Source organism: Rana temporaria, chromosome 7 (genome assembly GCF_905171775.1).
Source record: "Rana temporaria chromosome 7, aRanTem1.1, whole genome shotgun sequence".
Lineage (NCBI taxonomy): Eukaryota > Metazoa > Chordata > Amphibia > Anura > Ranidae > Rana > Rana temporaria.
In genome coordinates this window covers 3,470,395-3,483,903 of record NC_053495.1, presented here as the reverse complement: position 1 = coordinate 3,483,903, position 13,509 = coordinate 3,470,395, and the positions used below count along the sequence as shown (strand labels likewise).

At 45.7% G+C, this 13,509-nt stretch overlaps 1 protein-coding gene across 2 annotated transcripts; it reads left to right on the top strand.

The window, feature by feature from the left end:
• The first annotated feature begins 510 nt into the window (after positions 1-510).
• Positions 511-2,208, top strand: LOC120944786 (guanine nucleotide exchange factor subunit RIC1-like). 2 transcript variants are annotated; one of them, XM_040358573.1, is made up of 2 exons: positions 511-1,135; positions 1,304-2,208. In XM_040358573.1, the coding sequence occupies exons 1-2, from the start codon at positions 938-940 to the stop codon at positions 2,165-2,167; spliced, it is 1,062 nt and encodes a 353-aa protein (XP_040214507.1). In that variant the 5' UTR covers positions 511-937; the 3' UTR covers positions 2,168-2,208. The 2 variants fall into 2 exon arrangements, with proteins under 2 accessions (XP_040214507.1, XP_040214508.1); XM_040358574.1 differs by having other exon boundaries at positions 511-1,147; positions 1,540-2,208.
• The last annotated feature ends 11,301 nt before the right edge of the window (positions 2,209-13,509 follow it).

Below are 13,509 nucleotides of genomic sequence, written 5' to 3'. Positions count from 1 at the left end.
AAAAAGGTTGTTAGTATTGTGAGTAGGAAATGTCTATTCCCCGGTGTCCTTTGCAGAGTGTGAACCCAAAAGTTCTCAGCTCTGAGCACTTCTGGGTTCAGAGCAGTCTAAGTCCCCAGTGCAGGGAGGTAAGCAAGAGATTGAATACAGTCTCTGCCCAATCAGCTGGAGCAGAGAGCAGGAGAGACATTAGGGGTCTTACAGACCCCTGATGTCTCCATTAAGAGTACCTGTCACCTTGCTTTAATTGCATTACATTTTTAGTCTCCATATATTCGTAATAAGGTTAAATGAAAAAAAAATTATTTTAAAATATATATAAAAAAATATATAAAAAATTAAAAGCACCGCCCTGCATACACATACACACACACACACACACACACACACACACACACACACACACACACACACACACACACACACACACACACACAAATGCACATAGAACTAGCACATGTATGTAAACAACATGTACAGTATGTGCAACACATATTGGCTATCAATTATTCTAGTTCTCTAATTGATGATTAACCATAAGTTATTGAGCTGCAAAGGCTTTAAAAGCATCACCTATTAATAATTTTGGGTACTTTAGGATTTTTTTTTGGGTGCTTTGAAGGTTTCAAGTAATCAGCTTGAACCTTGCGGAAAACTTTCCAAATGCTTTGTAAAAACTTGATGTACTCTCTTCTCTTATACAAGCTGAACACTTTGTGTACAAGGCCTAAAAGCAGTATTAAAAAAAGATATTACCGATACAATTACCATGACCACTTGGAATGTTTGGTGAACAAACCCAGCACCTCCTTGCTTCCACAACCGCATTCTATTTGGCATTGTCCATCCACCATGTTCTCCTTCAAGGTCATACATCCACCATGTTCTCCTTCAGGTCATCCATCCACCACGTTCTCCTTCAGGTCATCCATCCACCATGTTCTCCTTCAAGTCATCCATCCACCATGTTCTCCATCAAGTCAACCTTCCACCATGTTCTCCTTCAAGTCATCCTTCCACCATGTTCTCCTTTAAGTTATCCATCCACCATGTTCTCCTTCAAGTCATCCTTCCACCATGTTCTCCTTCAAGTCATCCATCCACCATGTTCTCCTTCAAGTCATCCTTCCACCATGTTCTCCTTTAAGTTATCCGTCCACCATGTTCTCCTTCAGTTTATCCATCCACCATGTTCTCCTTCAAGTCGTCCATCCACCATGTTCTCCTTCAAGTCATCCATCCAACATGTTCTCCTTCAAGTCATCCATCCACCATGTTCTCCTTCAAGTCATCCATCCACCATGTTCTCCTTCAAGTCATCCTTCCACCATGTTCTCCTTCAAGTCATCCATCCACCATGTTCTCCTTCAAGTCATCCATCCACCATGTTCTCCTTCAAGTCATCCATCCACCATGTTCTCCTTCAAGTCATCCATCCACCATGTTCTCCTTCAAGTCATCCATCCACCATGTTCTCCTTCAAGTCATCCTTCCACCATGTTCTCCTTCAAGTCATCCATCCACCATGTTCTCCTTCAGGTCATCCATCCACCATGTTCTCCTTCAAGTCATCCATCCACCATGTTCTCCTTCAAGTCATCCATTCACCATGTTCTCCTTCAAGTCATCCATCCACCATGTTCTCCTTCAAGTCATCCATCCACCATGTTCTCCTTCAAGTCATCCATCCACCATGTTCTCCTTCAAGTCATGCATCCACCATGTTCTCCATCAAGTCATCCATCCACCATATTCTCCTTCAAGTCATCCATCCACCATGTTCTCCTTCAAGTCATCCTTCCACCATGTTCTCCCTAAAGTTATCCATCCACCATGTTCTCCTTTATCTCATCCATCCACCATGTTCTCCTTCAAGTCATCCATCCACCATGTTCTCCTTCAAGTCATCCATCCACCATGTTCTCCTTCAAGTCATCCATTCACCATGTTCTCCTTCAAGTCATCCATCCACCATGTTCTCCTTCAAGTCATCCATCCACCATGTTCTCCTTCAAGTCATCCATCCACCATGTTCTCCTTCAAGTCATCCTTCCACCATGTTCTCCCTAAAGTTATCCATCCACCATGTTCTTCTTTATCTCATCCATCCACCATGTTCTCCTTCAAGTCATCAACTTGCTTTAAAATTGAACCGATGGACGCCTAACCAATAGGTCAAAAACGATCGTTAGTATGCAAAAGCATCGGTTAAAAACCCACACATGCTCAGAATCAAGTCGACGCATGCTTGGAAGCATTGAACTTTGTTTTTTTCAGCACTTCGTGTTTTACGTCACCGCGTTCTGACACGATCGGTTATTTAACCTATGGTGTGTAGGCACATCAGACCATCAGTCAGCTTCATCGGTTAACTGATGACAACGGTCCTTCAGAACGTTCTCATCGGATGGACTGATCGTGTGTACGCGGACTAAGAGACTCCTACGGGAGACGTGCTCCTAGATTTATATGACGCAAAGTCTTATGCGCGCGATCGGAAATTCCGACAAGATTTTTCTCCGACGGAATTTTGGCTCAAACTTGTCTTGCATGCACACGGGTCACACAAACGCTGTCTGAAATTACGACCGCCAAGAACGCCGGTGATGTACAACCCTACGACGAGCCGAGATCAAAGAAGTTCAATGATTCTGAGCATGCGTACGATTTTCTTGTCGTAAAAAAAAAAATTGAAAACCGGCTCTCAAATTTTCGCTGTCGGAAATTCCGACAGGAAAAGTTCGATGGGGCCTACGCATTGTCTGAATTTCCGACCAGAAGCTCACATCGAAGCATCAAACTTTTCTTGTCGGAAATTCCGACCGTGCGTACGCAGCATAACTCCCCCTGCTGTATTCTTGGCCATATATAGATTTTGGGTGGAACCAACCCTTTAACAGGGAGGCCCCCAGGAGAGAGGGAAGAAAAGAAAAAGGCGCACCAGCCTAGTGTGTTACCTTTATAACAATTTAATGGAATAAAAAATGTAATAAAAAAGCGAGGCCCTGAAACCTTTTCAGTTTGGAAATAAAAAATTAGCACTTAAAAATATAATAATAATAATAATAATAATAATAAGGAATTGTGAAAATGTAATAGATCCTATTTATACTATATATCACATCATACGCTATAATGTATTGTAATATTTATTATAATAAATTATGTATCAGTAAATATGAAACATCTTCCTTTTTTTTTGCCTTAAAAGGGTAATTTTGTGATCCATTCAATGAAAAGTAAAACTTCAATGGAACTTCAATGGTCTGAATAGACAAGGTGGGGGGGGGGTTTAGTTCTGCTCCTGCCAAATCTAAGGCCCAGATTCTCAAAGGGCTTACGACGGCACAACGCCATTTGCGCCGTCGTAAGTCCTAATCTGGGCCGTCGTATCTATGCGACTGATTCTTAGAATCAGTTACGCATAGATATCCATTAGATCTGACAGGCGTAAGTCTCTTACGCTGTCGGATCTTAAATGCAATTTTTCTTCCCGCCGCTAGGTGTCGCCTCGTCGTTTTCCCTGTCGTCTATGCAAATTAGCTATTTACGCGAGATTCCCGAACGTATGTGTGGTCGACGCAGTGAATTTACGTTGTTTCCGTAAGCGTAAACTTACCCCTGCTATATGAGGGGTAAGTTTACGAAGGTCCGTCGTATGCCATGTTAAATATGGCGTCGGGTCAGCGTCGTCTTTTTCCATCGTTTCCGTCGTTTTCCTAAGTCGTTTGCGAATAGGACTTTACGTCAATGAGGCTCACGTCTGCGTCATTGACGTTTTCCGTCGTGAGCTGGAGCATGCGCACTGGGCATGCGCAGTTCGATCGGCGCGGGGGCGCGCTTAATTTAAATACAAGTCGCCCCCTTTGAATTACGTGGCCTTACGCTGGGCCATTTACACTACGCCGCCGCAAATTACGGAGCAAGTGCTTGGAGAATACGGCCCTTGCTCCAGTAATTTGTGGCGGCGTAGTGTAAATGGCTTACGCTACGCCGCCGCGGATTCTACGAGAATCTGGCCCTTTGTATTTTGCTTTGGATGGAGCTGAGAAGGTTTAGAGTCTCTGTCGGGTTTTTATTGGTATTTATGTCCACATTGGTGGAGATTTACCCTCATTTCCTAAAAGGACAGGAAGTGATGGGATGTCTACCAATGGGAAAGCCCATATTTAGTAGAGTGAAGAAGGGTTGGAGCCTCTGTCAATGTACCGTATTTATAGGCGTATAACACACACCCCAAGTATAGAAGGGAAGTTTAACCACTTGTCCACGGGAGGATGTCATATGACGTCCTCCACTTCGGTGATATCTGAATGATGGGAGCAGCTAGAGGCATCATTCAGATATCTCCGTCTTCAGCCGCCGATTCTGTGCACGATAAGAACGATGATCGTTCTTATAGGCCCCCTCCCGCCGCCATCCGGTGCTTCTCCGGGCTCTCCCGTGCCATCGGGGGGCCCAGAGAGCGAATCGGTCGGTGCTGCCTGGAAAGCATAGAGATGACTGGTGACCAGATGGTCACCAGTCATCTCTATGACCGTCGGAGGCCCAGGCGCGACGTTATGACGTCACGCCCGGTACCCGGAACTAAACAAAGCCTCAATCGCGGCTATCGGCATGTGATCGGTGATTTTTTTTTCAACGATTTCATGCTTGTAAGCCTGGAGGAGAGATGTGGGGTCTTATTGACCCCACATCTCTCCATAAAGAGGACCTGTCACACTGATTCCTATTTCAAGGAATGTTTACATTTATAAATTTTGACTTCAAGCTAAATAGGCCTGCAGTACCTCATTTGGCCTGAGGTACGGGGGCGCAGGAGTCGAGCAGAGCCGAAAATAGGCCTGCGGGACCTCCTTTGGCCTGAGGGACGGGGGCGCAGGAGCCGAGAAAAGCCGAACATTGGCCTGCAGTACCTCATTCATCCTGAGGGACAGGGGCGCAGATGCCGAGAAAAGCCGAACATTGGCCTGCAGTACCTCATTTGGCCTGAGGTATGGGAGGGCATGAGCCCAGAAAAGCTGAACATTGGCCTGCAGTACCTCATTTGACCAGAGGTATGGGGGCGCAGGAGCAGAGAAAAGCCGAACATTGGCCTGCAGTACCTCATTTGGCCTGAGCTACGGGGGCGCTTTTTGGTGCTCTCTGGCGCCCCCCTACTCTGGCCGCATTTGGTATTGCATCCCATTGAAGTCAATGCGGAACAAATTATTTTTGTTTCCATTGACTTCAATGGGAAAACTCGCTTTGATATGCGAGTACTTTGGATTGCGAGCTTTCTCCTGGAACGGATTATGCTCGTAATCTGAGGTTCAACTGTACCTACTGCAACTGTTTTGTTTACACTTCAACTGTCAGCAGGGGTACAAAGCACTGAAAAGTGATTCTGAAGCGCCACAACACGGGGTGCTTTTAACCCCTTTTTTGGCCGCTAGCGGGGGGTTAAACGCGCCGCTTAAACAGCGGTAAAGCGCTGCTAAACCTAGTGGCACTTTACCGCTAAAGGACCCGCCGCTCCAGTGATAAAGCTGCCTTAGCTCTGGGGGGCAAATTCCCCTACAAAATTACAAAGTCTATTTGCCTTTAGTAAGTCATCCCACAGAGTATCATAATTTATTACTAAATGATTGGCTGAGATCTGTGACGGATGGGTAGACACCGCGGATTATCAGTAACAGGATTAGGTTTGCTTGTTGTTAGCGGATTAATTGGATTTCTTTTATCTTTGTGCTTAGTGCGGTTATTATGGTTTGTTGGTTTAGCTAATGACATGACAGCTTGGTTTAGATTTATAGCCGTCCAGATTAAGATTCCCCTGGAGATGTCACTCCTGTTCCTAAAAAGATATACAGTATATATCTGTTGCATCACCCTGTGTACACCGGGATAGTCACGGCTGCAACACTCACCTTCTCTCCAGGAGTCGGATCCTCCTTGTCTGCCATTGGAATGGGATTTGTGACCCGCTGAAAACCTTCTGTTACCCGTTTATTATATATGAGGTTTAATATCTCTCAGATAGGATTCGGGTTAACCACTTGCTTACTGGGCACATAAACCCCCTTAGTTCCCAGGCGAAATTTCAGCTTACGGCACTGCGTCGCTTTAACTGACAATTGCGCGGTCGTGCGACGTGGCTCCCAAACAAAATTGACGTCCTTTTTTCCCCCACAAATAGTGCTTTCTTTTGGTGGTATTTGATCACCTCTGCGGTTTTTATTTTTTGCGCTATAAACAAAAAAAGAGCGACAATTAAAAAAAATATATATATTTTTTACTTGTTGCTATAATAAATATCCCAATTAAAAAAAAAAAAAAAAAAAAAAAATTTCTCAGTTAAGGCCGATACGTATTTTTCGTCATATTTTTGTAAAAAAAAAAAATAAGCGACTGGTTTGCGCAAAAGTTATAGCGCCTACAAAATAGGGGACAGAATTATGATTTTTTTTTATTATTATTTTTTTACTAGTAATGGCGGCGATCTGCGATTTTTATTGGGACTGCGATATTGCGACGGACGTATCGGACACTTTTGACACAAATTTGGCGCCATTCACATTTATACAGCGATCAGTGCTATAAAAATGCACTAATTACTGTATAAATGTGACTGGCAGTGAAGGGGTTAACACTAGGGGGTGAGGAAGGGGTTAAATGTGTATCCTGGGTGTGTTCTAACTGTGTGGGGGGAGGGGGGTGACTGGGGGAGGTGACCGATGCTGTGTCTCTATGTACAAGGGACACAGATCGTTCTCCTCTCTCCCTGACAGCACGTGGAGCTCTTTGTTTACACCTCATCATTACACACAGAGCTCCACGTCCCTGCTGTGTTACCGACGATCGCGTGTACCCGGCGGACATCACGGCCGCCAGGTACACGCATCGGATCCCCAGCGATGCGCCGGGACAGTGTTTACCCGCTGCGCGCCCCCCAGTGGCGCGCGCGGGTAATGCTTTCAAATGACGTGCAAAGACGTCCAGTTGGCACCTGAGAGCCGCGCTGTTGACGTCTTTTGTCAATAGCGCGAGTCTCAAGTGGTTAATGAGAGTTCTTTGACCACGAGTGAAAGATTTAACACAGTAACAAAAATGTCTTGGTAAATAGTAGGGATGAGCTTCGAGTTCGACACAATTTGGGGTGTTCTCTGCAAAATTTGAAAAGCCGCGGAACACCCTGTAAAAGTCTATGGGAGAAATCTAAAGTGCTAATTTTGAAGGCTAATAGGCAAGTTATTGTCATAAAAAGTGTTTGGGGACCCGGGTCCTGCCCCAGGGGACATGTATCAATGCAAAAAAAAGTTTTAAAAACGGACGTTTTTTTTCAAGAGCAGTGATTTTAATAATGCTAAAAGTTAAACAATAAAAGTGAAATATTCCTTTCAATTTTGTACCTAGGGGGTGTCTATAGCAGGCATGTCCAAAGTCCGGCCCGGGGGCCAATTGTGGCCCGCGTTCCGGTTTAATGCGGCCCCACTGGTAATTTGGACATGTATCTCTTTTGTAGCCCCCAACGAATCCCTGAGCATCGCGCATTTGGAGGCTGCATTCATGGCAATGGCGAGGCTGCATTCATGGCAATGGCGAGGCTGCATTCATGGCAATGGCGAGGCTGCAGATGGGCACTCATTTGGCTGCATTGATGAGCACTGACCTGACTTATTTTGCTTCACAGTTCTTGATTTAAAATGTGCGTGTTATACACCAATAAAAACAGTGGCCCGGATTCACATATATCGGCGCATCGTCCTCATCCCCACGGAGAGGACGGAGCTCTGCTTTGTTTATGCCCGGTGTGTCTCCACAAAGTTAGAAGCTGATTGGATACCAGGCAGAGCTGCACCAGATTCTGTGTGCTCCAGTTTTAGTAAATCTCCTCCGATGTGTACAATACATGTACCTTGGTGACACCTAGTGGCCTTGTTTAGCTAATGTAGCTCATTGTAATTATGTTGTTGTAACACTGTTGCTACTTTGTGTATATTTTTATTTTATCTTGTATCATTTTTCATCAATCTACAGCTGAGTACGTGTACATGAGTGACATCTAGCGGTGTAATGGTGGAAGCACGCCTTACTTTTTATTTTTATATACTCATGAAATTTTTTATTTATACTTATTTGATAACTTTTTTTAATTTTTTTTAATTTATTATTCACCGCTTAAAGCGGGAGTTCACCCATAATTTTTTTTTTACCCTTAGATTCCTGCTCATTTTGTCTAGGGGAATCGGCTAGTTGTTTTAAAATCGAAGCAGTACTTACCGTTGTAGAGAGCGATCTTCTCTGCCGCTTCCGGGTATGGGCTGCGGGACTGGGCGTTCCTATTTTGATTGACAGTCTTCCGAGAGGCTTCCGACGGTCGCATACATCGCGTCACGAGTAGCCGAAAGAAGCCGAACGTCGGTGCGGCTCTATACGGCGACTGCGCACCGACGTTCGGCTACTTTCGGAAAATCGTGACGCGATGGATGCGACCGTCGGAAGCCTGTCAATCAAAATAGGAACGCCCAGTCCCGCAGCCCATACCCGGAAGCGGCGGAGAAGATCGCTCTCTACAACGGTAAGTACTGCTTCGATTTTAAAACAACTAGCCGATTCCCCTTCACAAAATGAGCATGAATCTAGGGGGAAAAAGTGTTATTTCCGGGTGAACCTCCACTTTACGGACCGCCGCACGACTATTTGGGACGGCAGGATGGCACGGCTGGGCACAAGGACGTACTGGTACATCCCCTTTAAGATGCTCATCCGTGGGTCGCGAGCGTGCCGCCGGCACGCTCACGACCTGGTCCTGTCCTCTGTGACCGCGCCCACGGGACCCATGGACCCGATCATCGCCGGTGTCAATGGGCACAGTGAGGTTGGGCACAGTGAGGTTGCAATGGGCACAGTGAGGCGTGCAGATGGGCATTGTTGACCCTCTTTTCCACTTACAGTAGCTGCTGCATTCTCACCCTAGGCTTATACTCGAGTCAATACGTTTTCCCATTTTTTTGTGGTAAAATTAGGTTCCCTCGGCTTATATTCGGGTATATACGGTAAGTTAGAGGAGATGAAGTATTTACAAGTTCTCGAAATTGTCTTGGGATCCACGGCAGCAGATGTAACGAGGTTCGGCGGAGATCGTATTCTAGTCTGGTAAGTAATTGATCAGTTGTTCATTCCTGTTATTTCCTTCCCCTAGAGGGCGCCATATACTAATATAGAGAGACTAATGCCTAAACTCCATTTTAATTACCAGCTTGTTTTATCGGATTTGCTGTAAGTGTTTTAAACCCCCTTTATTTTTACCATTAAATGTATAAAAGTCTATGTGCCGATCATTTGTTTTTCATGCGCACCATTTGATGTGATTCGTCGCATGTTTTGGAGTCCATCATGGAAATCTGACAGTTCAGTCTCATTCAGCTTCGGATGGAACCCTTCTTACCGTTTTCCCAGCGGTGGGAGTTCCTGTTTGAGGTCCTCCCCTCTAGAGTTCCTGCTTGACCCGCGTGCTGTACGGTACGTGTGCCCGTCGAATCGGGTAAATGTGAACGCTTTACCATTTTGACTGTGTTTTCACGTTCACTTTATTCTAAACTCTAATGCCGCGTACACACGACCGTTTTTCACGATGTGAACGATCGTTAAAAACGATCGCGTGTGGGCTCCAGAGCATTTTTTATGACGTGAAAAATGGGCATTAAGGCCTAGATTCACGTAGGGCGGCTTTACGTTGTGCGGGCGTAGCATATCTTATTTACGCTACGCCGCCGCTACTTAGAGAGGCAAGTGCTGTATTCACAAAGCACTTGCGTCCTAAGTTACGGCGGCGTATCGTAAATCAGCCGGCGTAAGCGCGCGTAATTCAAAGTAGGCAGGTCGTGGGCGTGTTGTATTTAAATTAAGCGTGACCCCAAGTGGATGCATGGCCGAACGAACGGCGCATGCGTAGTATCACATCGTTTTTACGCCCAAAGATACGCCAGCTCAATGCCTGTGACGTACGTTCGTGAACCGGCGTAACTGGCTCATTTACATATTCAACGCGGAAATCAACGGAAGCGCCACCTAGCGGCCAGCGTAAATATGCACCCCAATATACGACGGCGTAGGAGACTTACGCCGCTCGTATCTTGGCCAAATCTATGCGTAACTGATTCTATGAATCGGGCGCATAGATACGACGGCGGCCATTCAGACTTACGACGGCGTATCTGGAGATACGCCGTCGTAAGTCTTTGAGAATCTGGGCCTAAAAATTTAGAACATGCTCTATTTATTTGCGTCGTTTTTCACGTCGTAAATAAATGATCATGTGTGGGCTTTAACGACGTGAAAATAACGCGCATGCTCAGAAGCACGTTATGAGACGGGAGCGCTCGTTCTAATAAAACGAGTGTTCGTAATGGAGATAGCACATTGGTCACGCTGTAACGGACTGAAAAGCACGAAGACTGAAAAGCGCAAATCGTCTCTCACCAAAATGTTACTAACACAAAATCAGCAAGAGCAGCCCCAAGGGTGGCGCCGTCCGCATGGAACCTCCCCTTTATAGTGCCGTCGTACGTGTTGTACGTCACCGCGCTTTGCTAGAGCATTTTTTTACCCGATCGTGTGTAGGCAAGGCAGGCATAACAATAATCGGGTTGAAAAAAAACGTTGTTTTTTCTAGACCAATAAAAATGGTGGTGTGTACGCGGCATGATGGACTTTTCACAGATGTTTATTATTCACTTCGGACTTTTATGTTTTGGTTTTGTTCACATTGGCCCAGATTCAAGAAGCAATTGCGCCTGTGTAACCATAGGTTACACAGCGCAATTGCTTACTTGCTCCAGCGTAGCGAATGCTCCTGATTCAGGAACATCGTAACGCCGACTGCAGCCTAAAATCTAAATATCTTAGGCTGCTTTCTAGCGATGACCGCTAGGGGGCGCTCCCATTGTGCTCAGTGTATAGTATGCAAATTGCATATTAACACCGATTCACAATGTTGCGCGAGCCCTGCGTACGCAATTTACCTAGTTTGCGTTCGTCGGGTTTCGCGTAAGGTTGCACATCCTAATAGCACGCGCAGCCAATGCAAAAGGATACCCGTCGTTCCCGCGTTGCGATATTTGAAATCGACGTCGTTTGCGTAAGTGATTCGTGAATGGCGCTGGACGCCATTCACGTTCACTTTGAGGCAAATGACGTCCTTGCGACGTCATTTGCCGCAATGCACGTCGGGAAAGTTTCTCGACGGAGCATGCGCTCTACGCTCGGCGCGGGAGCGCGCCTAATTTAAATGATTCCCGCCCCCTACGGGATCATTTACATTAGGCGCCCTTACGCAGGGCAAGTTTACACAGCGCACACGCAATTTACGGAGCTACCTGAATCCGGGCCAGTCAGTTTTGCCTATTTTACCCTTCCAGGTTCACACGCTATTCTGCTAGAGCTGCACGATTCTGGCCAAAATGAGAATCACAATTTTTTTGCTTAGAATAAAGATCATGATTCTCTCACGATTCTCACGGCGTAAAATCTTTGGGCTAACTTTACTGGTTAATTTTTTTTAAATTCATTAAAGTATTTTTTTCCCCAAAAAATTGCATTTGAAAGACCGCTGCACAAATACAGTGCGACATAAAATATTGCAACAACCGCCATTTTATATATAAATAATATATAAATAAATATATATAAATGTTTGGGGGTTCCAAGTAATTTTCTAGCAAAAAAAAAATTATTTTAACTTTAAAAAGAACAGTCAGAAAATGGTTTGGTGTTTAAGTGGTTAAACGTTATTAATTTACATACAAAAGTCTATTCCTTTGATGTAAAAGTCAAATTGATACAATGTTTAGACTTAACATTCCACTGATAGAATGTTTTCAAAACTTGGCAGACTGCCCAGACTTTGGCCCCTTTCACATGGGGAGCATCAGTGATGTTCCCCCCCGTTTGCTGAGCCGGTGGATGACAGGGCGGTCCCCGCACACTGTGCAAGGACCGCCCTGTGAGAACTCCGCTCTCCCCTATGGGCGGATCGGATGAACACCGACCGTCTGTCCGTGTTCACCCGCTCTGATCCGCCAGATGGATGGAAAAGTAGGTTTTTCCTCCGTCACACTTTGGCGGACCGGAGCGGGTCGGATGTCAGTGGGCATGTCACCGTTGACATCCGCGGCTCCATAGAGGAGCACAGAGCGCCCGTTCAGGTCCGCCAAAAAAACTGGCAGGCGGACCTGAACGGGCCGCCCGTGTGAAAGAGCCCTCAGACTTTTGGCTTAGAGCAGAGAGCAGAGAGAAGATTCTTTGCATACCAAAGATCATGAAACCCTGTGTCAAGATCGCAATGGGAAAAAGATCGTGATTACGATTCTTGACGATTAATTGTGCAGCTCTACTGAGCGCCACACTTTTGTTTTTTTATTTCTATTTTGCACTGTAATGCCGCATACACGTGATCGGAATTTCCGACGACAAAACCGTGGATTTTTTCCCGACGGATGTTGGCTTTAACTTGTCTTGCGCACACACGGTCGCACAAATGTTGCTCGGAAATTCCGAACGTCAAGAACGCCGGTGACGTAAAACACTATGACGAGCCGAGAAAAATTAAGTGCAATGATTCCGAGCATGCGTCAAATTGATTCCGAGCAAGCGTTTTTGTGCGTCGGAAATTGCTTACACGCGATCGGAATTTCCGGCGACAAAACCCTGGATTTTTTCCCGGCGGATGTTGGCTCTAACTTGTCTTGCGCACACACGGTCGCACAAATGTTGTGCGGAAATTCCGAACGTCAAGAACGCCGGTGACGTAAAACACTATGACGAGCCAAGAAAAATGAAGTGCAATGCGTCAAATTGTTTCCGAGCATGCGTCAAATTGTTTCCGAGCATGCGTAGGATTTTTGTGCGTCAGATTTTTTGGAATTTCCAACAAGAACGTTTGTTGTCAGAAGAAATTGAGAACCGGCTCTCAAACATTTGTTGTCGGAAGTTCCGACAGCAAATGTCCGATGGAGCCTACACACGGTCGGGAATATCCGACCAAAAGCTCCCGTCGTACATTTATTGTCGGAAATTCCGATCGTGTGTACGGGGCACATGTCTAGTGACGTGTTGGCTGCTTATTTTGTTCTCTATGCACAATGTTTTTCTTTTTTACTAAATACTAATAGACATTTTATTCACTTATCTTTTTCATATAATCTTGCATCTCACTCCGGGTGAGTGGCTGTAAGCCATGAAACGCGTAGAGCAGGGGTCTCCAAACTACGGCCCGCGGGCCACATCCGGCCCGCTAGGACGTTTTGTCCGGCCCGCAGCTTCAGTGATCAGACTCACTGCAGGGACGGCTTGCTTTGCCTTCTGACATGCATTGAGGGATTTCAGCGCAGACCTGCTGCACTTCCCAGCTCCTCCACCAGAGTTAGTTAATTTTAGCTGTAACAGCTTGTCTGTGTAAAAGGGGCGGGAGCCGGGAAGTACAGCGTGTCTGCTCTAATGCTGGCTCTTCAGAAGCAGGCAAGCAGC